At 30.6% G+C, this 27,629-nt stretch overlaps 3 protein-coding genes and 1 pseudogene across 3 annotated transcripts; 1 reads left to right on the forward strand and 3 right to left on the reverse strand.

Moving 5' to 3' along the window:
- The first annotated feature begins 591 nt into the window (after positions 1-591).
- Positions 592-1,896, forward strand: LOC120577074 (phosphatidylinositol 4-kinase gamma 8). Its single transcript, XM_039827999.1, has one exon. The coding sequence runs from the start codon at positions 592-594 to the stop codon at positions 1,894-1,896; it is 1,305 nt and encodes a 434-aa protein (XP_039683933.1).
- A 4,572-nt stretch (positions 1,897-6,468) lies between these two features.
- On the reverse strand, positions 6,469-7,335 carry LOC120577075 (zinc finger protein GIS). Its single transcript, XM_039828000.1, has one exon. It carries the CDS (start codon positions 7,333-7,335, stop codon positions 6,469-6,471), a length of 867 nt encoding a protein of 288 aa, XP_039683934.1.
- Positions 7,336-21,784: 14,449 nt separating this feature from the next.
- LOC120576798 (DNA-directed RNA polymerases II and IV subunit 5A-like) lies at positions 21,785-22,453 on the reverse strand (annotated as a pseudogene).
- Positions 22,454-25,909: 3,456 nt separating this feature from the next.
- On the reverse strand, positions 25,910-26,614 carry LOC120577076 (zinc finger protein 4). Its single transcript, XM_039828001.1, has one exon. The coding sequence runs from the start codon at positions 26,612-26,614 to the stop codon at positions 25,910-25,912; it is 705 nt and encodes a 234-aa protein (XP_039683935.1).
- Between the last annotated feature and the right edge of the window lie 1,015 nt (positions 26,615-27,629).

Below are 27,629 nucleotides of genomic sequence, written 5' to 3' on the forward strand. Positions count from 1 at the left end.
CATTTTGTGTTTGGGGAAATTTGCAGGTTAATAAGGGATTCAAGAAAAAATATGCAGAGTTTGCCTGCTCTTCTGTTAATTTGGTATCCAAAGTGTAAGCGATGAGTCCAGCTAGCATTTGATTTTTACCCCTAAAATCAATATACACAGTAAGAAATTTGTTACTATATCTGTTTACTTTTGTTGTCGATGTTCTTGTATGAAAAGAAAAGATAAATACTTAAGAAACACCGACACAAACACGAATAGTAATGTGAGAAAATTGAATGTAATCATGTGTTTCATTCCTTTAATATGAATTTTTGTTATGAAACATTTACAACATATACGAACACCAAACATGTCTTTGATTAGAAATGTTGGTGCTACATTAAACACGTTTTCTAGTAGTAATTGTTCAATGATATAATAAATGTTTGAATATTTTCTAGATACTATATTAGTGTTATACCTATTTTAGAGAAGAGTTAAAAACTTGAATGATTGTTTTTGAACATTGCAGATGTCATCATCGCCTTCAGAAAACTAACATTGTTGTGAGGGGAATTGGAATGCACTGCTGCTATTCTCACTTGGATGAGATTGTTTGAAATGGCCGTAGCCATTGATCAACAACACCATGGATTTAAGCCATTTAGTCGATCCCAAAGATGCAAACTCCAATCCTTTGGTCACCTTGATTACAACAACATTCTTGAACTCAACCAAACTACTTTTCTAGCATTTCAAGCCGATAATATTCACCGCAGTTTCTCCACTCCATGTCTACCCTTAACCGGGGTAGAAGATCACAATCCTCCTCATCCGAGGATTGAGATCGTCCGTGGAAGTGGAGTTCCGGTACATACTCTAGTCGTCGAGGTTGCAGTTGCTATGGCCTCTGGTATTCAACCTATTCCTCTCCCTAGTGGACTTGGTGGTGCCTATGTCTTTCATAACCAAAATGGTAACAACATTGCTGTAGCAAAGCCAGTCGACGAAGAACCTTTTGCCTTGAATAATCCGAAAGGGTTAAAAAGCACTACTCATGAAATGCTAGGTCAACCGGGCTTAAAGCGCTCTATTCGAATCGGTGAAACTGGTATAAGAGAATTAGCTGCTTATCTACTTGATCATGGAGGCTTTTCTGGTGTGCCTCCAACTGCTTTAGTTAAATTCTGTCATGCTACATTCTCTGATTCTTCTGCCACAGTTAAACTCGCCTCACTCCAACGCTTTGTTGGTCACGGTTTCGATGCAGGAGAGTTAGGCCCTTCTTTCTTTTCAGTTGATTCTGTTCACCAAATTGGTATTCTAGACATTAGGCTTATGAATCTTGATAGACATGCAGGGAATATGCTTGTTATGAAACATGATCACAATAGTTTTGGTAACGGCGTTGCTGTCGCCGATCTTGTTCCGATTGATCACGGCTTTTGCTTACCTGAGTGGTTGGATGATCCTTATTTTGAGTGGCTGCATTGGCCACAAGCCTCAATTCCTTTCTCTGAATCAGAACTTGAGTATATTTCAAACCTTGATCCTTTCAAAGATGCTGATATTCTAAGATCCGAGGTTCCTTCATTGAGAGAATCGTCTATTCGCGTCCTTATCGTTTGCACGGTTTTCTTGAAACAAGCTGCTGCTGCTGGCCTTAATCTTGCTGATATAGGACAGATGATGACAAGGGAATTTCGCAGCGGCGATGAATCGTCAAGTGAATTGGAAAATATTTGTTTGAAAGTCAAGGCTAGTATCAACAATGAGAATGGAAAAGAAGAAGATGAAGGAGAGACTAGTTGTGGAATTGGTGGCATTTCTTTTGGTGACATGAACAAAGGTGAATGGGAAATGTTTTTGGAGATTTTTAACATGTTTGTGATTGGAGTTTTTGAGGATAAGAAGTGTAAGAATTGAAAAAGAAGTTGAAAGAACATCAAGGAAGATAGGGAACCAAAGCAAGAGATGATGAATCACTGTCGCTTATAATTGATTGTACATTATTAATATTGTAAAAAAAAAAAAAAAAAATTAGGGTTAGGTCGTGTAGATATGAAGTACCCTATGACAAAGATGGAATAGTGATTGGTTTAGCTTCTAATGCCATCCATTCCATTTTGCAACTATGTCTTTGTTGCATTTGTCTTTCTTTATCAAAATAGATTTGTACACTAAGTGGTTTCTATAACGTGTGATTATGTAAATTTTTTATTTCGGTGATTCAAATTGTAATGGGATCAACTAGTTATGTAAATTCTATCAATGTGTACTAGTTGATGTTACTTATATACACTTGTGCACATATTTTCATAATTTTTTGCCTAGCCATAATCTTAAAATTTTATGTATATTTCATCGCTTTGAAACTTTATGTCTAGAGTGAGGATCTTTGTAGGACACTCAGGATTTGTCGAAATCAGAATTTTTTAATAGCAACGTGGTTGAAATTTGAAGTATAGTTCGTGAGACAATAGATACTTTAAGTATAGTTTGTCTTGAAAATATAAAATGTCATTTTTAATCAAATAATAATTATACAATTTTTTCTTAAAAACTTACTTATTTTGAATGATTAACCAATGTCCATGAGACACCGGATAACATTCTCCTTTTAATACCATCTCCAATTTTAATGCATTAAAAACAAATGAAGGCTTGAGATATGCACTGAACTCCCTCGAGTGAAAATTTTACAGAAGAGGAGGAACCCTTACCTTATTAATTAGTGGATATTTTGAGCTACAAATAATTTTAGAAAAGTTTCTTTTCCAAGCCTCGTGAATTTCAAGGGAAGATATTGTGATTTTTATAACTACTATTTTATCTTAGCAATGTGGCAGTGTTACAAAATTATCACAATCAGTCCTTTTTTAAGGAACAACCGGTCCTTATCTACAATAAACTCATCCGTTTTGTAAAATTCATTACAATAAATCCATTTGAGGTTGGTTTAGTATAGTTGGTTTGCGATCTTGGAATTTGCTCCTTTCAAAATCTCATGTTCGATTCCTCTTGGTGTCAATTTCGGTGGGAAAGTCCCAGCCAGAGTAAGCTTTGACTTTAAATGGGGCCTTCGCAAGTGGACGGTAAGATTGATCCACTCTAATTAGTCGGTTCTTAAATTGGATACTCAGTTTTAAAAAAAAAATGATAAAAATATATTACCTTATTCATCACTCATTTTTTTTTTTTTTTTTATGGAAAATGCTAGAGTTTTTCTATTCACACCCTATATATTTCTGGTTACACCCAGTTTTTTAAAAAAGTTTTTGATAATATCAAAATTGTCCTTTTATATAATTTTTTTTAAAATCTTGATTTCATTCATTGTCACTCTAAAATTCCACTCTCTTTCACCCACCAACGATCAAAAAATCTTGATGTTCAATTAATCTCTATGCAAGATTAAAGAGTGAATCAAAACATCTTTCATTCATACTCTATTGCATATAAATAAGTGAATTTTTTCTTCTTTTTTAATAACGCTGGTTTCAATTTTCTTCTTCTTGTTCAACTGCACTGTACGACAGTTTCAGTTTTACATTGTTGAGGTTAACTTAAATGCAGTTTAAGTAGGTTCATGTAAACTTAGTTTACATAATCTACTTAAATTTAGTTTACATAACCTACTTAAACTGAGTTTAAGTATGTACACTTAAACTCAGTTTACATGAACCTACTTAAACTGGGTGTAACCAAGAAAAAAGGAAGATGCTTTTTGAAAATTAATTTTATGGAAGAGTAATTTTGTCATTTTGGGGTGCAACCAGGATTAAACATGGTGTAATTAGAAAAACTCAAAATGCTAATAAGTGCCCTTATGACACTTGCTAAGAAGTCTAAAGAAGAAATTTTGTCTTAAAAATGGTGCATTCAATGTATTGAAACTTTTAAAAGTTACTTTTTCTAAGTAAAATTTACCAATTATTTTCATTTTTGTATTTATTGTAATTTTCTCCAATTTTTTTTGTTCTTTAGGAAACACAAATATGATTAATGATATTTTTTTCTTTACGCCCTTACAAAAACAAAATAAAATAAATTTTTCATTTATTACATAATATTAATATGTGTGTCAAAACTCAAACCTTAAAGAAACAAAAAATTAACATGGAGTGTGTCTATATATATATATATATATATCAAAAAATTAGATATAGACAGACACAAGGAGATTTTTGATTGACGGTGATAGGTTTATTATTTTTAAGGCTTAAATACAACTTTGATCTCCCTATTTTTAATTTTGTTAATTTTTTATACCCCTATTTCTAAAACCAACATTTTGGTCTCTGGTCTATTTAAAAAGTCAACGGAAATTTTTGGTACCCCTTCACATTAGATGAGGTGGCGTGCTTATTAATGATGTGGATCCTACGTAACATTATCAAGTCATCAATATGGGGATTTTGCTAAGTTAGGGCTCTTCATTTGTTTAGACATTTTTCATTTTTTTTTTTATAAATTCTAATTTTTCAACTGTTTAATAGATATTTTTAAATTAATGACATGAAAATGACGTGTCAAATGATTAATGAGTGTGACACATCATCCAGAGAGGAGGGGAACCAAAAAAATTCTTTGATTTTTTAAATAGGGGGACCAAAAAGTTGGTTTTAGAACTATGGGTATCAAAAGTTAACAAAATTTAAATTAAAGGGATCAAAATTGCATTTAAACCTATTTTTTATTTAAAGTTTTGTTAACATTTTTTTATTATATTTTGTAGGCATTTGGTATGTATCATTGACTAAAATGAGTCAATTATTTACAAAGTCAAAGATTTTTTATGTATGTAAATAATTTAAACATTTTATTGTATATTTAGTAAAAAATTAGTCAACCAATATTAAATATTTCATAAATTTTTTAAAATAATTTCCCTTATGGACATACTCCATTCACACTCAATTTTTAAATTAATTTCCCTTAAAACAGTCTTTTAATTAATTTAAAATTTATTATCATAAAACATATTTTTATATAAAATTAGGAAAATGCTAATAGACACCTTTAATAATTAAGACATTATTTGGGGAATCAAAAGAGACAAATATTCCATGCATAGAAAATGACTTAGTTATCAATATAACAAATTTTTAGCTGTATTTTCAAGATAAATTTTTCTTTTTATACATTACTTAAACAATGTTCTTAAAATTTTTGCTAGCATGATCCATTAAATCAAATGGAGTATATGTGTTTGAAAGTGTTAAGGTGAAAGAAAGAATATAAAATATATAAGAGAGAGAAATCTTAAACGAAGCTGACATATATGCATGCACATGCACGGGCATACTCCTCGTAGACAACTAAAGTAATGATTCGTTAAATTGATGGATGAAGATTTAATGAGAATTAAAATCAGTTATTAAATTGTTGAAAATTAATTAAGTGAATACATGGAAGTCAGTAATTAAATTGTTGAAAATTAATTAATTTTCACTCTTGTGTACTTTTTTTTTTGCGTGTTTATCCTTGGTTTTCGGAAAAAACTCTAATAGTATGAACTTCGATCGAGATGTAAGTATAGTCTAACAGTAAATTGCTCTCTTAAAATATCAAACTTAAGTTTTTTTGAACAATTCGTTCTTAGTGAAACTCATTAACCAATTGAACTCAATTGATTGGTTTGACTTGAGTATTTTTTCTACTCATTATTTGTATATGTTTGAACTCGTTTTAAGAGATCTCTACTGTGTTTGTTTGCCATTAGAAAAAAGTTATAAGATATAAACACATAATATATGGTACATATAGTTTTTATTTTATTTTAAACATATTTGTTCATATACAAAAAATTATATTTAAATGAATCATCATTTGATCCTATCTACAAACTTATATTTATTATAAACATAAAAAACAATGAAAAATTATTCATGGAAATAAATTAAACTGTAGTAAACATCGGATGAATCAAAGTTTGAATAAAAATCTTCCCAACTTCTTCCTTTTTAATACAAGCCATATGTTAAATATTTATTATGATAATTATTTAAATGAATTAAATTCTTTTCTAATTATCTTTCAATCTATTTCCTCATTCGTTAAAGAGAACGCCATAAAGTAAGGATGAAAAAAAAATACACTTTTATATTTATTACTGTTAATTTGCTACAACCTTGCATGTTAATTTGCTACGAACCTTGCAATTTAGCCCTAAAATAATCTTTCACTCGAAATTAGTTCATGAATTTAGTCGTAATATTGGATTCTTAATTTACGAAATTCGATGGCACATGTTTGGACAAATGAATAATCATAGCGAAAAGATCACAGTAATCTATCTACTTGAAAAATAAAGTCTACACTTATAAAGGATACATAGATTTGATTATTTCATGAAACAAAGTACATAAAGATATGCGGAAAATAAATAAAAAACAAAAACAACATAACAATTAAAAAGAAATTAAACTATTGTGACCATGAAAACATGATGTCACAAGATGTTCCTAGTACTTTATTATTGGCTAGATAAAACTCTTAAAGGGTGAGTTCCAAGTTCAGTTCCTCCTCATTGGGATTTGCCTCATTTATGTCATCTTCATCTTCATCTTCAATAGGATCATGAGAAGGAATTTGATCAATGAAATTTCTTTCTACACCCTCAGAAGATGGAGGAGGGGTTTGATTAGCTTGAGCTAAAAGTGCCAAACCCACAGCGTTTGATCTTTGTGGAGTTGGTAATGCAGCAGCATTTTGACCTCCACCCCATAAATTATTCATCCCAAATTGTGGTGTTGCAAGGGATGAATTTGACAATGGCATCACAAATCGTGATGCAGGAGGTGTATTTGGCATATACATCCCTCCATAGCCACCAGAAGATGAACCACCACCAAGCCAAGAAGGCAATGAATTATTCACATGGCCACCAATTGAGTTGGATAGGTTAGCACCACGGAAGTATGAATACCCTTGGTAGTGTGGAGAGCTTGAAAATTGATAAGGGTATGGAAGGATATTAGATTGATACCTTAGGGCTGAATCGATTACATCCTCTCTCCTTTGTTCTTCCATTTTTTTGAAGACACGCTCACGCTTATGAGCGTTTTGGTGTCCTCCAAGCGCTTGAGAAGTGGGGAATTTCTTGTCACAATAAGTACAAGAGAATTCCTTCACTTGCGGCGCAGGTGGAGGTTCAACATTAGCATTTTGAGATGAACCTGAATGCTCACCCTTCTCCAAGGGTTTGGAAGTGGGATTTGTGCCACCGCCAAGCCTCAAGGTCAAGAAATCACCACCATCCGATCCAGAGGTTGGTGGTGTTGTCTTTGGCTCCTTCTCCGATTTCGACTCTTGCACAGGGTCCTCCATCATTTTGCGCTTGAGGTTTTTGTCCTCAGACATTTTTTAAAGCAAAAAAAAAAAAAGAAAGAAGAGATTTCAAAGTTTTTAGTGAGAAATAAACTTGTGTGATTTCATGATCGCTAGAGAGGGGGTATTTATCATTGGATTAACCACTTATACAAGGAAAAAACATGAAATTAAAATCATATTTTAGGGTCAAACATCAAACAAGCTTTTAAGGAAAATATACAATACCATTTGTTTAAAGTCAAGCTTGAGCAATAACGTGATTTAAGATTATTTTAACTATTAAATATTATGTTATATATTAAATATATGTATTAAGATTATTATATATTCTTCTAAGAAGAAGATTATTATATATTAAAAACAACTGTCCAAGTTAATTAATTAGTACACAGTATATTTTTTCTCGTTCATGATCTATTGGTCTAGTCACCCAAAAACATTGTATGTAGCAAATTATTGAAAATGAAACTGGAAACTCAAATTAAGGCAAGAGAAGAAAACAATTATTAATATTATAAAATCAGGATTTTTGTTTTTTTAAATAAAAAAGGGGAGTTCACATTTGATACTGCAAACCTGTGAAGCCCGGATACGAGATATAATACTGCACTGATACGGGAAAATTTCAAAAATCAAGATACGATACGGCTGAGATACGTTAATAAAAAAATTATATAATTAAATGTACAATATAATTATAACCATTTTTTTAATATGCAAACATATTAACAAACAAAAGAAATCAGTCATAGGCTCGTAGCACATCAACATAAATATAAATAATATTGACGATTAAGAGAGTAACGATTAGTCAATTACATACACAATATATCCCAAAAAAAAGCACCATAAGTGCTATACTATATCCAAAAGAAACATTGTTAGTGCTATACTATATCGATCCAAAAAAGAAGCACTATACTCAAGAGTTAAGTTATTTTATTTAATGTTAATTGGGAATTATTAGGGCAGGTATAGGTGCAGAATAATTATCGGATACTTTCCTGATACGTATCGGGAAGTATCGAATAATTATTTTTAAAAAATTAAAATTTAATCTTCGGATACTCTTCTGATACGTATCGGAAAATATCGGGAAGGTATCAGTGCAGGATACGCATGAGATACGATACGTCAACCATTTTGAAGTATCGGGACTTCACAGCTGCAAACTCTTGTATCTAATAAAAAATAATTTTATAATTGTAGAATTTTTTTTTTTTGACAGGGTTATAACTTATAATTGCAGATTTATTGATATGATCAAAGTGTGTAAGAGTAAGTGAAGTATATGGAAAAATTGAAACCGGTTAACAATAACACAAACTTGACCTTTTTTGCATATGATAGTTGTAAACAGTTGTGCTATAGTGTTAAAATAGATTTAAGATATACAACTGCAATAGAAGCATCTTATTTATTTTTTGGTCAAGTAAAATCATAATTTTTTTTAGGGGTAAAAGCATCTTATTTGTTGACGGTTAAAATAATTTTAACACTTTTACATTTCTTTAAAAGCATTTTTTAACATGTTTTAGAAAGAGTTTGTGAGTAAATTAAAGTATATTACAAATTTTGATATTTTTAACTCACTCTCAAATATGCAACGTGTCCTTTTAGAAAAAAAGTTGTGTACTCTAAACTAGTTTCCTTTTTTTATTTTATTTTAGGGATCTAAACTAGTTTCCTTTTTACACAAAATCTAGCCGTTAACGTTGAATTAGAATATTTTATATGCATCAAAATTAGAGCTGTCAAAACGGGCCGGCCCGTTTAGCCCGAATAAATATAGAGCTTGGGCCTAAAATATTGAGCTCAAATTTTAATAGGGTGTTTTAGCCCGGCCCTTAGAAGCCCGGTACCCGTTAGGGCTGGCCCGAATAGGCCGCGGGTAGCCCGTTAGCCCACATAACAAAAAAAATCTATAAATTATATATATTTTTCAAATAATTATTTACTTAAATGATTATCAAAGTAAAAAACAAAAGTGAAAATTCAATGAATTAACACAAATATAAATGTAATATAAAATTATATTTATTCATTTCGTTATTTATAGTTTTAAAGATCGAATATATAAATATCTATAACCATAACATATCTAATTTATTTAAAATCATTTTCCTCGTCGTTTTAGTTTACGACGTTTGTACGAAAATGTTTACAATTTACTTTTGTGCTAGACATTATTTAAACATATTAAAAATATTATTTATAAAAAAATTATAGCAGTGTTTTATAGTACTTTTTAAAAATAAAATAAAATATAATTTTTAATACGGGCCGGCCCGTTTAGTCCGCGGCCCATGTAGGACCGGGCTCGGGTAGTATATTTCAAGTCCGTTTTATCAACCGGGCTTTTTGGCCCGACCCACTAAAGCCCGAAGCCCGTTAGGGCCGGACCGCCTATTTTGACAGCTCTAGCGAGGCTTTGCTAAAAAATAAACTATGGTAAGGTCTCAACAAATTACTTTTTTGTCTATATTTTAATTTATACCTTATATATATAATTCTTGAAACCGTTTCTTGTTTTACTAGGATTTGACTTTGACTTTTTAAAATAGGCATTTTCAGTATTTTTAGTTTGACTTTTTAATTACCTGAGAAAATTGATTTTAAATTAATTGAAATTATTTATACTCAAAAGACAATATAGTTAAAGTTACTTGTAACCCAAAAAAATATATAGTTAAAGTTACTTTGGATGTGACATAATTGACAACACATATTGGACAAGTGGAAGAACCAATTCCATTCCAAATACTAGGGCAAATACCTTTAAAAAAAGCTAGGAGTTTAATTTGGCTAAACCCCATTTTAAAAATATTGATTGATGGTTTATATATTGATGAACTATGGATAATGGGGAGGAATATATAGGATTGTACCTAGTGGTTTTCTTCTGAAAGGAGATGATAAGGATGTTATGGGGCTCTTAAAAAAAAGATGTTGTGGGTTCAACACGAACAAAAAAACAATTAATAATTAATTATTATTTACGATTCAAAAAATAAATAAATAGTGAAACAAGATACGACAGAGACAAATAAGATAAAAGCGTTTTTATTTTTATGATAAAGTTTGATCCTATCTTGTTTTTTATTTTTGTTGATAATATTGTATTTAATATATATTAGTAAAAAAAATTATTTAATACTATAGCGAAAAGACGTGTCCGTCTTCCCGCCCTTTTTATTGCGCTAACGTTTGAAAATTATGAACGATGTTTTTTTACGAAATTTTGATTTAGATTAAAACTAAAAATATAAAATATAAATGTTTGTTGCTTTCAAGTTATAACTAACCAAACTAAATTATGTATTTCAATGACACTGACAATATAACAAAAAATTATAATCTAATTTTTTTTTTTTAATGACAGCAACATCAATCTTTATTATAGAAAAAATTGTTTAATGATATAATTGAGATAATGAAAAAGTAAGTATAAATATACACATCTTGTTTGTTACACTTTTTAAATGATAAAGGAAAAAAATCAGACAAATATATTCATATCGTGTTTGTTATTTTTTTATAGTTTAATTATGGTGAGTTGACGGTTCAAAACAGTTTTGCACACACAACCAATCAAAACGTTCTGAATTGTCACATTTGGCCCACATAAATTAAAATCACTAATTGATGTGACAATTCAGAATGTTTTGATTGGTTGTATGTGCAAAACTGTTTTGGACCGTCAATCCACCACTATTAAACTCTCTTTTTTAATATATTCTTCTTTTTTTTTTACAAGAAATTTATTCTTATCTTTGTTACATTTATTATTTGTATTGAAAATTTAAGATATTTTTGAAATAAAAGAAAGCCAACCTAAAAATGTTGAAAGATGTTATTTTCTTTAAATATATAGTACAGAATAGATATATTATTGTATTAAGTGTTTGAGATAGACCATCAATAATATGATATATATTATCATAAAACTCTTGAGGCAAAATGAACTTTAAATTAAATCATTAAATACTCTAAAGTTTAAATTAATTTTGAAATGTTTTATAGTTTTACTTTTGATTAAAAAAAATATCAACTTTCATTTTATTTTTAATACTTTTTTTTTTTTTAAATGTTTCAAAACAGTCCAAATATTTAGATTTTATAAAATAAAAAAATTAATTATTTAGGTAAAAGGATAGAGGGGGGGGGGGGGGGGGGGGGGGGGGGGGTTTGCACTTGGCAAGTGTTGGAAAGCCTATTCCATGATATGTGAGGATAACAAATTAAAACTGATCCCTTTGGCCTCACGTTCTATTCTCGCGATGCAGGGCTCATAGCCCATGATGTATGATTGACAATGGTGATCACCTTGATTTCCAATTGTATTCATGCAATGCAGGGCTCATAACCCACAATGTGAGATATGCAATAGTGTACTAGTGTTGGAAAGCCTATTCCATGATATGTGAGGATAACAAATTAAAACTGATCCCTTTGGCCTCACGTTCTATTCTCGCGATGCAGGGCTCATAGCCCATGATGTATGATTGACAATGGTGATCACCTTGATTTCCAATTGTATTCATGCAATGCAGGGCTCATAACCCACAATGTGAGATATGCAATAGCTTTTTCCTTGATATCTTCATTCCTTGCTCGATTTCTTATCACCAAAACGTTCGTACCACTATGTCCCAACAAACATAGTTCGGTGACAAAGTTATCTAATTCAGGTGGATTTCCATGATTTCAAAGCTTTTTCCCTCCCATTATCTTTTCATGACTTTTTAAACAGCATCTTTACAAGACTCGACTAAAATAAATATAAACTATATACTTTTATTCTAAATTTCCAATAAAAGATGACTAAAACCTATATACGATTTCTTGTCATCAAAACCCACACTTGAAATTTTGCTTGTCCTCGTGCCAACTTACTTGTAAATTAAAATTCACATAGAATAACACACCTTCGTGAATGATAAGAAATACCAAAAAATAACTTTACCTCTCTGATGATGATGTAGTTGTCGGTGTCTCATACATTTTCTTGCTCAAAATAGTGTGGTTCTTCGCACTTGAAGTTAATCGGTCCAAAAGAATGACCACATTGAAGAGAAGCATAACACAATCTTTTTCTACCTAAATCTACTTCCTAATCATTCAATAAAGACATTCTCTCAGGTCGACATGCACATGCCAATTGACCATACAATTTGAAAGTATTCTAAACGTGAATCAAAGTATATAAAATACACACATGATTAGAGCGATTTGATGGTTTCTAATTTGGCTTAAGTAATGGGTGTATTTTTTCTTTTTTTTGGAGAAGTAGAGTTAAATTAGATTTAGGTTTCTACTACTTGTTCCTGGTCTATTAAGTATTTCCACCGCTACTAAGCAATTTATGCCTTTATCATTTCATAATGGGTACAAAGAGAATATGATTTTCTTTTTGGTGAAGGGACCTATTTTATTTTTATTTTTTGAGGCCTTTTTCCTTTATTTTTTCTCTTTTTGAGAGACCTATTTTTTTAGTTCTCTCTCTTGAATTCTTTGATTCTCTTGTACCCCATCCCTAACTTATAATATTGTTGATTCCAGAAGCAGCCCCCAACTAAATTTCAAACATAAGGAGAACATTTAATTCGGAAGGTCTATAATAGTTCATATTTTTTTTGTTTGTCACCGAATAAAGGGATACGTATGAAAGCTCAAACTTAGTTTGAAAAGATATTATAATTCAAAGAGTGACTCGAAAAAGGATCTAGTTACTGAAAAATTGCCTCAATGCTTGTATGTACAACTAATAAGCATTTAAGGAATAAGTGGAAATTTAGGAAATGAACACATGGACGAAATAATTTCACCATAAAAAAAAAGTTGCCAATGGAAGTAAACAGTGAAATTTATATATTTATGGCTCAAAGATCTCACCGGTCATGATTTGGTAAAGATTGCGTTAGTCATTTTGATTTCTCCTTCTTTATTCCTTTACGCTTCTAAGCAGTGTATTTCAATAATATTATTTTCTCCATTTTCTTCTAAATTTCTTTTAAAAAAAATGGCAGGTGGTCAACAACTGGGATAAACGCTAGAGCACCGGTTGTCCGGTGGCAGCGCGCTGTGTAACACCCCAATTTGTATTATTAGTTTATTAATATTATTATGTGATATTAGGAATATTAGTATTATTTAGAAATTTATTTGTTTATTGTTTTCATTATAATATGGCTGAAATAGATAGGTTATTTAGTTATTGGAAAATAAGAGGTTATAAGAAATTAAAGAGAATAAAGATGTATTAGTAAATAAGATGTTTAAGCGAGTAATTGAGTAGTGTTTTATTAAGTGGAGAGTAAGCTCGGTAAGGGGATGTGAGAAAAACCGAGCCCAATAAGGAAATATAAATATAGTGAAGTCTTAAGAGAAATAGAGAATTAGAGTTAGAACATTCAAGGAGCATTTTGAGAGAAGAGACAAGAGGGAAGCTTAGGCTTATGAAGAGAAGAACTCAAGGAGGCTAGAGGAGAAAATTGGAGAGAGATCCATACATAGGAGAGGCTAGCTTTGGTGATTATATAAACTCACTTACTCATTATATGAACAAATGAGTACTAATGAGTTTGTATAATTCTTCTTTATTTTCATGATCTTATGATGAATTGATTCTGAATCCGTGCTCTAAATTGTTTTTGTGATTTTGGGTATGTAATTATTTATGTATTCATGATGTTGATATGTTAAATTCATGTTTCAATTGTGGTTATGTTGTATTTCTAAGTTTTATGTTTAAGTGAGTAAGAATCATGAGAATTGATACATAATAAATGTTTTGATGTGTTACAAGTGCTTAATTGAAGTGTAATAACCTTGGAGAATGTTTTCTACCACTTTGGGTTCAATGGGGATCGAAAAAGGGGATTTTCGGACAATTTTGGTGTATTCCCGAGGGCCAAACCATGTTTTCTGTAACAGTCGCAGCACTGTGCTACAATTGGAGCGCCCATCGCCATGTTTAGAAAGATTGTGCCCCAGGATGCCACTTCCTGGCGCCAGGCGCCCAGAGCCAGGAAAACTTTCGCTGTTTTGGCGCGTTGGGTGCTTGGGGTAGGTTCTGGGAATTCATTTGATGCTGTTTTGCTTATGTTTTGATGATTTATTGACTAGTGATGAGTGCTTACAATGAATTGATTACCTTGAGTTACTTTGAAGTAAAATGTGGTTGTTTGTGAAACTTAAAAATGAACTTGAATTGTGATTGAACTAGTACATTAAGTTGAATGAATTTTAGGAAGTTTTTGATTGATAGTAGTGGTTGAATTAGTAAGATAATGGATATAAGAATATTGTATATGGTTAATGAGTATGTATGAACATGAAAATTTGACAAAAGTGAATGTTGGAAATTAAATGATGAATTGAATTGGCGAATTAGTAAATGATGTTTATTTAATGATGTGCATTTAATGATGTTAATATGATGGATAATTGTAAGATGTTGAAATTAGAAATATGTTTGTAAATTTGTGATATATGAAGATGAGTTTGATACGATGATGTGTTGATATATATAGGGACCACTAATTTACACCCATTTGAAAACACTAAGGAGTAAATTAGCAAGCTACATCCACTTGTATTTTACCTAAAGCTCTGTTTGATAAAAATAGCGGATAGCTGATAGTTGAGAGCTTATAGTTGATGACTAATAGCTGATAGCTTATAGCTAATAGCTGATAACACATAGTTGATAGCTGATGACCGGTGGCTGATAAGCTAATTCATCTGTCATGGTATTTACGAGCGTAAATGCAAGGACCAGTTGCAAAATAAAACAAACAACAAAGCAAGGTTAAGCTTGGATTTTAAATAAAATAGTGAGGGTAGATTTGGAATAAAAAATGATAAGCTATAAGCTCAAACGCTATCTAAAATAACATCTGAAAAATAGCTTATAAACTCGTGAGATAAGTTATAAGCTCGTGGTAAAAAAATATTACCAAACAGAATTTAAAAATTCACTATATACTATTTTAAACCAATATTGACTAAATGATACTCCCTCCGTCCCTAATTATAAGACCATTTTGAGAATTTTTTTGTCCCTTTTTATAAGACCCCTTTGTTATTTCCAACTACATTAATTATTTCTTTACATACATGCCCCTATTTATTATACATCTTTTTCTTCAATCAACAATAAATAACATGTTGAAAACATAAACTAACATTCTTTCTTAAAGGATAAAATTGTAAAAACAATAGTGATTACAAACAACTTTAATACAAATATCCACTATCTTAATTCCCGTGATTTTGGCAAAAGGATCTTATATATAGGGACGGAGGGAGTAGTTCTATAAATTTGTTTTTTTTTTTTTGGTCAAGCTATAAATTTGTTTATACTCATCTACAATATAAACAAATGAGACTTCTTATATTCTCAAGTACACGTGACATGACTCTAAGTTTTTTACAATTAATGATACTAATTCAAATATTTGAAAGTCTACAAGGAAATGAGCTTTCAAAAATATGAAAATCAATTTTCAATGCATTCATATCTGCTGCGCAACATTATAGTATATTCTATAAAAAATCTACTCCCTCCGTATCGAAATATAAGCAAAATTCAACTATCTTACTTGTGACAAAATATAAGCAAAATTGACTTTTTTCATCATATTTAAGGCTAATATACCAAAAATGCCCTTAGTTTAATACTCCAATTTCCATCACAGTTTTCCACACGAATGCAATTCTCCAAACCAGGTTTTAATGAATGTATTGAAAAACTGAAACGGCTCTCTATACTCCTCTCCCTCTATAGTAACTCCACGAAGCCCAAGCCAATGTTTTCTTCCACTTATTATAAAAAGGCTGTTCAGAGAGAAACTTAGTGTTCCTTCTATTCTTCTGCATAATTCAAGAAAATGGCTTTCAAGAAAATGGCTATAAAAGCACCATCTTTTAGTTTGGGAATTGACTCAGATTCTGAGGATCTGCTGAATCGAATTGTTGAAGACTCGCTAGAGAAAGATGGGGAGGTTGAACAGATTCAAAATGTTGAGGGTGAAGTGAATTCTCACCATCATGTTGAAGGTGGAGAAAGAAGCTTCAAACACAACTTTGATCTTAACGAAATTCCTAATGAAAGTGAAGGTGCTGCTGAAGCTGATGATGTTAATGAAGTTCTTAATCCAGTTGAAGGTGCTGCTGAAGCTGAACTTGATTTAGATCTAAACAAAATGCCCAACGTGAATGTTGAAAATGAGATTGAAGAGGAGTTGGCAAACCATGAAAAGGATGAGGTTCAGAAAAATGAAAAGTTAAAGAAATGGGTTCATGATATGCTGAAGATTTATATAGCTGGGTTTCCATGATTTTTTTCGACAATGATAAGAACAAGTGAAAAACTACAACTTTTGCTGCTGCTTTTATTTTTTGTCTTTATCCCCTAATGTACTAGCTTATGTTAACAATTTGGAGAAGCAACGTGAAGTACTCTTTTTTGTCTTTATCCATGTACTAGCTTATGCCAATCGGTTACTTTAATATTTCCTTTTTTTTTTTTGCCTTTCATAAAATAATATAAAGAAGTTTCTATCACCAAAAACAAAATTGCTTTCTATTGAATAAAATACTTGACGTACACAATGCATAAAACACAAAAGATAGCTACGAGATATGAGAATAAAATACGCCACGTACAATGCATAAAACACAAAAATGGTTAAGTGACATGAATAATTCTTGAACTCCACAAGTCATTCACTCCATACCCTGCAAGAGTTCACTAATTTCAGCAACCAATTCTTGATCGCAATTTAGTGTAGTGGGTAGTGTAGCTTGTCTAAGCATGACATCTTTCTTCATATGAGGAGTCTTGTATTTATTGGACCCTTTAACCTTCATGATTTCAATCATGCACGACTGAAGTGTAAGAAATATTTTGTTTGAATCCACACTAGAAAATTCATCAAACGAAGTTTGCACTGCTTGAATAAGTTCATCAACCGTCCGTGTCACTTTCTTTTGTTGTAATGCTTGAATGGCTGCAAAAAATCCCAAATCCAATACATTTAAATCAGGAGAATTAGGTGGCTGATTAATCAAACGGATGTCAAATCCACCTTCAAAAGCCGCTGCTTGAAATTCTTCGTCATCAACAGAAACATGACACGGTGCATTATCTTGTTGAATGTAAATTGTTTCCGATGCAAGTTCTGGTGGCACTTTTTCTTTGACGGCCGGTAAAATCTTGTCTCTTAAGTACATTCGACTAACTTCTCTAGTAATAGAACCGATTGGTTTTGTTTCGAGTGTCCCTGCGGGTCTATTGACACTGGACCTTCTTGCAGGCACTTTTTCAACTAGAGGCCACACTCCAATTTTTCCCGACCATGTTTCATGACCTGCATAATCAAACCTAGGTCTAGCCACTGCAACTATAAACATGACCTTCATTAGATAATTTTTGTTTTTGCACGGACGGTATGGATCATCCTCATCTGCAAGAAGGTAATAATTCTGAGATTTTTTGGTCACATAGAACCACTTTTCATCTATGTGAATAACATTGTGCATTGACTTAAACTTTGGCTCAAATGGAATGCTACTTTCCTCCAACATGGACAAACAAAATCTAAGACGAGCTTTCATATTATCATCTGTCATGTGTGGTTTTAGTGCACTTGAATGCCGACGCAAAACACCTTTTTTTATTAACCTCATTAGTTGTCCAGTGGTACACTCTAATGCTTCTGCTAGAGATCGAAGACTACTACGTTTGTGTAGCGGTATTTCACGTATTTTTTCGATATCTATGACTTTTTTTTTCCGACCACATTTTGTTTTCTTGTGACAAACATCACCTGTTTCAATTTTTTGCCTCCAAATCGCATAAATAACATCTACGGATACTTGATAGGAAGAAGACAACCGTTTAACAACCCCCTTATTAATTTTTCTACCAGAGCTTGAATTGATCAAAACCTCACAAATATTTTGCCGCTGATAGTTGTCTAAAAAAGTTCGCTTTCTTTTAGATTGTGGCTCACTATGAATGTTGTTTCCTGTTTCATTAAATATAAAATCAAAATAGTTATAAAAAATATAAAAATAGAAATTGGTTTCAGTACATAAAATTGCATGCCATTGACATTTGACAGGAGTAGTAGCATGCCATAAATTTCATGGTCCATTGATAAAAAAGAATAACAAGGTGGAGTACATGTAACCATGTTGCAACAAAACGTGTACTCCTACGTCATATACATGCAGTTCATATAAAACGTGGAGAATATTGAGTGCAAAAAGTGGCACAATATAATAAAGACAAGTGCAAAACTAATATAAATAAACATTCACAAAATGAAAAAAAAAACTCCATGTACCTATATCTTCTTCGATGTTATTGTAAAAAAGTTCAGCTACATCTTCTTCATCTTCGGAGACGCTATCTTCAGACTCAAATCCAATATCTTCTTCTTCATCTGATAGATAGTCGAATAAATCATTGCTTGAATAAGTAGCATTCAAATTAGAAGTGTTCAAAACACTGCAGGGGATGTTCAAACTAATCTCTAAAGGTACATTTGAGAGGTGGTTAGAGGTGCTCAAATCATTCAAAGGAATGTTTAGATCAATATTAAGAGGCACGTTTGAGAGGTGGTTAGAAGTGTTCAAGTCATTCAAAGAGATGTTCAAATCAATATTGAGAGGCTCATTTGAGAGGTGGTTAGATGTGTTCAAGTCATTCAAAGGGATATTCAAATCAATATTGAGAGGCTCATTTGAGAGGTGGTTAAATGTGTTCAAATCATTCAAAGGGGTGTTTAAATCAATATCAAGAGTCATCTTGAATTAACAATGTGAAGCTCCAATTTTCTTGCATTTTTTACCTTCAATTTATAGAAATCAAAGTGACACTCCAGTTTCTAAATTTAAATTTCAGATGAATTAGTGTGCCATTTTGTTACCGCCAATTTTTTTATAAAATGAAAGAAAAGCTTGAAAAATTTGCGCCAATTTTTTATAGGAGTAAAGCAGTTTTGGAAGTTGAAGAGGCAAATAAATTTTGGCTTGAATTTTGGTGTATTATTGAGCAACGTGTTTCCTCTCTTCAATGAAAGAACATGAAAAATAACCAAGCACCTTAATTAATGTGGTGAGAACATCAACGGTTACAGAAAATCAGAATTCATAAGGGCAAATAAGGTATTTTGACTTAAATTAAATGACAAAGACATCATTTCTTAAAATATGTGATTTGGTCAATTTTGCTTATAAAAAATTACGGAGGGAGTATATAATACAAAAGCTTACATCTTTGAGCAAAAGTACACGTGGCGTCTCAAGTTTCTCTCAAGCATTTATTGCTTTTCTAACAAAAATGTTGCAATGCATTGTACATTTGATCGAGAAAGTTGCCTTAATTACATTTTGTGTATATTACATTCATTCCATTTATTTAAAATGAAATAATTAAATGTATTATGTACATTTTAATTGCTAATAAATGCATTAGCTTTCCTAATTAGCCTTTAATTTTAGCAGATTCCCTCACTTTTTCTATTCTACGATCCACAAATCATGTCTTGCTAACTAATCCACAATTTTAGAAATAGAATAGTGATCTATCTTCCACCAGTTTTATATGTCTTGCTAACTAATTTCAACCTGTTTTTTTAGTGATAGTTGATAATTGATTTTTTGGTTTTGCTTATTTTTTCTATTTTCGTGTATGGTTGATTTGTGGTAACTATAAACTAACATATTATTCTACTATAGGTTTGTTTAACTATTGTTGGTTTATCAATCAAACAATGTGTGCTTAATTATATCTCTCTTTTTGTTGTTTTCACTTTTGTGTTTAGATGCTATCTTATCCGGTTTCAAAAAAATAATTGCTAACTACTTTGTTATTTTTTTTTTTTGACAAACTACTTTGTTATTTGTTCACTTTGTTTTCATAATAGCCGATATACCATATAACTTAGCAGTTAGTAAGACATATTTTGTCAAATTAAACTCATTAAACAAATTCAACTTCAATTTCAAATATCTAATAAGCACGTATTTCGTCGACTCAATCTAATACATATTTTATCAAATTTCAGATTGACACCACATTTTTATTTGAATTCTTTAGGTTTATGTATATGATCATCTTATTTATATGTTATTCAACATCTATTGTTCCATCCATTGTAGAAATTAAACTCAAATTTGACACATTAACATCTCTCTTTCAAGTGTGCGACTCTCCGTGTCTGTGATAATGTGACATAGTCAAGTAAGATCAAACGAAAGCACAATATGGTCAAAATAGCGATTTGATTGTAATTTAATATAGGAGGTTTATGTTCTTTTCTTTCATGAGAAACTAAAAATGAAAACTAGAAAAATAAAGAAGATGAAAAAGAAACTTGAGATTGAGAAATATATATATATATATATATATATATATATATATGGGATAGGATCAAATGACACCATAGTGTCAAAATTAGTTTGACACCAAATCTCATCCATTCATTTCATTTAATCCAAAGGTTTAAAACTATCACCAAATTAATTAATATACAGCAAATACTCTCTATCACCTAATTAAGAAACATATCTATCATTATTAATTTATAATCAAACATTCCATTTTTATTTCCCCAAATTTATTTGTTCTTCTTTTTTTTTTCTCTCCAAATTTATAAATTTTCCCAGATTTCTATAATCATACGCAAACTTTTTTTCTAAACTTTTTTATAAAATGAATGGTTGAACTCATATACCTATGGTTGTTTGAGTAATCATCACCATCAATGATATTTCTTTGTCTTTATCTCATATACTCATATTTTTTTAATAATTAATTAAATTGTATTAAAAAAAACCAACAAGCTCGACAAATGATTCTTGAATTGCTCATGCTAATTAAATTATTTTGTCACTCATAGGTCTAATGTTTTTTTAGAGGACTCAGTTGCGTCTCATGTTTAACTGAATTAAGATTTATCATGATTTTATAAAAATTATAAAGTTTGAGTTTGTGCTTATGGCCAAAAGAAAAAAATTAGGGGATAATAAAAAGGGTTTGAACAAAAACAAGAAGGTATTGTTTGATTATGAATTAATGATGATAGATATGTTTCTTAATTAGGTGATAGAGAGTATTTGGTGTATATTAATTAATTTGGTGATAGTTTTAAGCCTTTGGATTAAATGAAATGAATGGATAAGATTTGGCGTCAAACTAATTTTGACACCATGATGTCATTTGATCTTATCCTTATATATATATATATATATATATATATATATATATATAATTTTTTTTTTTAAGGAAGCAAAAAAAGAATATTTCCTTATTCTCTTTCCTTATTTCTCGGGAAAACCATAACTGAAAATTAAAACTACCACTGCATAATTGAGTGCATTGTACGTAGTTGTTCTGCAATAACAAAAATAAAGGTTATATAATCACTATGCATCCTTGGCATAAACTTTAGGTATAATAACATACTGCAAATATTATAGCCGATAAGCTCAAGAAGCAATTCGGTATGTAATATATGTGCCTGCAGTCTCACTTGGCCTTAGTCCATAATATCTCACAACAGGATCCGACGTCAAAATTCTAGATAGCTGAGTATCTTTGACAGTGTATTTCTTGAGCAAAGCTCTCTTCTCAGCCTCAGTGATAACCTGATGTGGAGGTACACATTCGTGCTTTGTAATGTTCACCAGCAGTTCATCCTCCATAAACACTTCAAGACGCTTAGAACCAACATGTAACTCATTTCAGTAACAGCACTTCTAGCATAATGAGATAATTTATTCTGACAAACCAAAATCCCACTATCAACATTCTCTTGCAATATCCTAGTAATAAAACCTCTAACAATCTTAACACCAAGTTTAGCATCATCAGAGTCAGAGAAGAAAACGCAGATTTTTTCAGATGGGTTGTTTCTATGTGTTTTGTTGATTTCTAACTGTTCTCGTTTCATGTGTTTGCCGTATTTGAAGATGAAATCTTCTCGAGACATGGTGAGTTCGGTTTCCTCAACGAGGTAGTTTCTGTCGGATAACATTTGGAGAAGGGTTTTTTGGATTCTGTAGAGTTTTGTTATGTCTTCTTCGGAAAACACCATTGTTGTTGTGCCCGTGCGTTTCCTTCTGAAACTGTTGTTGCAGTTCTTCTTCAATTGAGAAATATATATGTCTAATGAAAAAAAAAAACTTTAAAATGAGAGATTGGGTGAGTTGCCGGTAATTTTATGGGTTTATTGAAGGAGTTGGATATTTTTTATGATTAATTTAGAAAAAAGTTAGACACAATTAAAAAAAATGCCACAACATTTAAAAATGTCTAATAAACACAAATTTTGTCAACTCTGTACAATATATTAAGGGGGATGTATTGGATTAGGATTCTATGGAATTTTAAAAGACTTTTTATTTATGAAAAAGTCTTGTGGTATTCAATCAAGACTTTTTGCAACTTAAAAAAAGTCTTGTGTATTCAATCAAGACTCTTTGTTATTTTAAAAAAGTCTTGAGGTATTCAATCAAGACTTTTCATTACTTAAAAAAAGTCTTGTGGTATTCAAAATCATTCAAATTTCGAAGGATTGTTTAATAAATTGGATTTTGATGGATTTTGTGGGATTTTGTAGTGTAATTTTAACAAGAAAAAGTCTTTCATGAAAAGATGAGATTTCTTGAGATTGTTTTTCTTTTAAAAGTTACAATCTCTTTCTTCTCTTTTTTTTTTCTTTCTCTCTCTCCCCCTCCTTATTCTCTCCTTTCTCTCTTAGTTTCTCTATCTCTCCATTCTCTCTCTCTCTCTCTCTCTCTCTCTCTCTCTCTCTCTCTCTCTCTCTCTCATCTCTCATCCCCCCTCTCTCCCTCTCTCTATCTCATAAAAAAATAAAAATTGTATTGTGAATATTATGATAGAGAGTATGTCGTAATCAATGTTTTGCAAATCGAGTGTTAACTCTCCGCGATTACCGAGTTTACGTTTTTAGGTACAAAAATCGTGTTAACTCTGAGGTAAACTGGGTTTCTGGTAAAATCGGAAGACTTAACGAGTTTGACTGAGTTAACACTCGGTAAATTCGTGTAAACTCGACCGATTTGTAATGGCTGACACAATTTTTTTTTGAAAGATTTGTAAGTGTTGACATAATTTTAAATATGTACAATTGAGTTTTGTGGAAATAACATTTTTAACAAATAAAAAATGTGTATTGAGAATAATGTGTTAGAGTGTTTTTTAGTCCCTTAAAATCTTATAAAATCCATAAAATTCTTAAAATTTGAAAATCAATAGTAAAAGAATTTTTAATTGGTTTTATTTTTCTTTATTCAAACGCTAGAATTTATAAGTATATGAGTCAACTCACTTATATGTTGTTCAACAACTACTCTTTCTTACACTATAATTTTAACTCACTTGACACACTATTATCTCTCCATTAAGTGTCAGAGCCTTCGTGTTCGTGATCAATCACCAAGAACCACTCCTTCTCTCCCACAATATTAAACCGGGAAATCATACTTCTGATGGGCCTTATGAGGAGTCAACACTGGTGTGGATTCACACATTTGAGAAAGACCAACCAAGTGACAGAGATATCACATCTTCATCCAAAATTTTAAGACTTAAGTATGTATTTTGTCACTTATTTGTTGTTCAACGTGCACTATTTTATCCAATATTAAGCTTTAAATGACATTTGATACATCACAATATCATCTCCCTTAACCGTACTTGGCACGGATGTCCATACTAGTTAAATTCAAAGATTTTTTTACCTACTATAATTGGTCCTACAACTCATCATTCCTTCCATGAAAATCAAATTCAAATCTCTCCATATCTCAGCATTCAAGCCTACAGCATCTCTCCATAACTCTACATTCGATGACTTTGAAAATCGTTAGCCTATATAAGGCACGTAAAATAAACCTTAGACATCATTGCCACTTTTCTTATGCTTCAATATCAATAATTTCAATTTCAATAATTTGTGTTTATTCTTATGTTTCAGCGATAATTTTTATAGTGTTTACTCTTCTTATGTTTTGATTTTCTTTCTTTGATTCTTTTTGTGCTTTTTACGATTGAATTTTACCGTAAAAATTTGATTTAACCAATTGTTAATTTGTTTTGTACATAGAAATCTTAGACAAAGATGTTGGTTAGCTTTTTTATGATGATTAAATCTTGCTCCTTTTGTTATTTAAAAAAAATAAAAAATCTTGCACCTTTTGTTATGTTGGCTATCTTTTTCTCCCTCACCGCTAAACAGCAGCTAGATTTTCTGGAATGAACTCTAACTATCCATTTATCACAATACTTGACCAGCATCTTTGAATCTTTATTCCGTAATTGACTTTAAAAAAGTGCTCTTAAAAGAGTTTTTATTTTTTATTTTTTTTATGAATGCTCTTAAAAGAGTTAAAATTGACGATTTATATTTATTTGAAGTTTAAAAGCTTCAAATAAAAATGATTTCATAATTTCACATAGTTTCATCTAAGAGGTCCTTTGACTCTACCTGCAATTCATCTTCACGGTGTCACATAGTTAAGTGAGACTTCTTCCGTTCCTTTTTAATTGTCACATTTTAATATTTTACATAAATCAAGACAATCAACAATTGATACTACTTTTGATGCAATAAGTTATACTTTTACTATAATGACTTTATTCATTTAATATCTCATTTTATATATTTCTCTCTCCGCAATAAATAATTAAGGACAATATTGGTAAAACAACATTTAATGTTGTATTGAACTTCGAAAGTAACAGTTAAATAGGAACAAAAAATTTCTTTAAAAGTGACACTTAAAAAGGAACGGAGGGAGTAACTAATACAATACATTTTTTCATTAAAAATATTCATATTCCACATTAACGTGTAAATCAATGTCGGTTAGTAACAAAAAAAGAAAATCAATGTCGGTTAATAATTACCTCACTTTAATCCACTCTCATTAATTACATTCATTGTTTAAATTTTTAAGTTGACAATATTTCTTTATCTATGTGCTATTTACATAGCCAATCACTCTAAGGTCCTGGATAAAGATGAGCTGTTCAACATATTATGGGGATGCTCTAAAAAAAATAAAAAATTATGGGGATTAAAATCACCATTATTTTCAATTTTACCGAATACATGAATGATTAAATAACAATGATTTGACCAATTAGATAATAGTAAACTTTAATTAAAGACAGATTATTTGGAGAATGTGAGTTTAAACCTCGACATGAACAATAATTGATTAACTTTTACTTATATTTAGTCTTTCCGCCAAACTCGTCATTATTTTCTGAAAACAAAAATAAAATTTGGATGGGCTTAGGCCCTCTTGTTATCCAAAAATAAATAAATAATAAAATTTGGTTACAATAATCCCCAAAGGATAGAGAGATTTTATTCCACACCTAAAAACCAATATATTATTACATATGTTTGATCGAAGACAATGACCTCATCTTATATGATACTATTTACATATTATTATTTATTATGATTTATGGTACTTAATACTACATTAAGATATTATTTATAGATTAAATATATATATATATATTATATATATATATATATATATATATTAATCAAAGTTTAAGGGTTAAATCAACTTTGGATGCTTCCTCCTCTTGAGTCTCTTTCTCTTCCTGATCAACTTTATCACTAACAACACCTCCCTCTGAAACTGAATCAATTTCAATCTCAGACATATTAACTTTTTGATTCATTATGCTTTGATTAGCTTCATTTGCTTCATCTATCTCTGGAATATGCTGCAATGCACCATACAAATTCCCTGCATAAAAGTTTGATGACCCTGCATGCTGAATCATATTGTTAAATCCATAATATTGATATCCACACCCCATATGGAATGGAGAGATGGTGTTTAGACTTATCCCTTGATCACCATTTGAGTAATTTATCCAAGCATTGTTAAAAGTTTGGATCCTTTTTTTGAGACTTCTCTCTAATTTGTGAGAATTTTGATGACCACCTAATGCACGTGGACTAGTGAACTTTCTGCCACAAAATTTGCACGAGTAAGCCTTTTGAATTCCTTTCCTGTGATCAACAATGAATCCAAAACGAAGAAATGGAGAAATTTCTTTGGAAGAATCAGTTGATTCTTCTTCAACAACATCTTTTTGGGGAGTCCTCGAATTCTGAGTTTCAACATAGGATTCTTCCAACACGATTGCCTTTCTCTTGTTCTCATTATTATGATTTTCCATCATCTTCAAATTGGCTATTGATTCTTCATTCACCTTCTCCTTCCCCTTGTTGCACATGGCATCAGAGAGAAAGTGAAATGATGGGTTGAGAGATGATTTAAAATGTGAAAATTCTTGTGAATTTAAAGACATGCACTTAGGGCAAATATTATGTGAAGTTTCCACGTGTAAAATATAAAGCAATCTTGAGGATGGATATCACTTTTAATTAGATTAGATAGATTTCAAATACTACTCTTTCTCTTTATTATTTTTTTAATGACAATTAATAAAATAAGATCTTGTCAATTTTTTTTAATAAATAAAAATATACTTTTAATAAAAATAAGTAGATTTTTAGTCATTTTGAACTTAACTCAGCTGCTAGGGATAATACATAATATATACAAGGTCCCGAGGTTTAAACCCCGGACATCACAAAAAAAAAGTAGATTTTTAGTCAAATTCAATAAATAAGTAGATTTTAAAAATAATCTTACCTTTTGTTGGCCTATTTATTAATGTAAATGTCAAATAGTCGATAAATTGAGTGGATAATTAATTTAAAAAATAGCTTAATTGCATGTTTATTTTTATTTTATGTGTTAAGTTGGTCTTTTATGTTTTAAAAGTTTATAGTTGGTCCAAAACGTTACTCAAATTATAATAAGTTAATTAATCATTTTCATCATTTTACTGTTTAGCAATTTGGGTTGAAAATATATGTGTTGGAATTTAATTAATTTACAAAATTAGGTTTAGATTATTTTTTAATTTCTTATGTTTTACGAAATTCAATATTATGTGGCGGAAGAGACTAACTTATTTTAACGTGAACATTTTTTTGAACTAACTTAAAATTTTTAAAACATAAGAGACCAGCTTAAAACGTAAAGGACCACCTTAAAACTTAAAATCAATATAAGAGATCAAACATTCTATTAAACTTAAAAAATAGTTAACAATCTCGCCGTTACTTTTTAAGTGTTAGACTTGTAGAAAAAAAAATTATTCTAATTTATTTGTTGATTTCAAAGTTCAAAGTTGTATTAATATTGTTTTAATAAAATTATCCTTAAATATTATTGTCGAG

Source organism: Medicago truncatula, chromosome 7 (genome assembly GCF_003473485.1).
Source record: "Medicago truncatula cultivar Jemalong A17 chromosome 7, MtrunA17r5.0-ANR, whole genome shotgun sequence".
Classification (NCBI taxonomy): Eukaryota; Viridiplantae; Streptophyta; class Magnoliopsida; order Fabales; family Fabaceae; genus Medicago; species Medicago truncatula.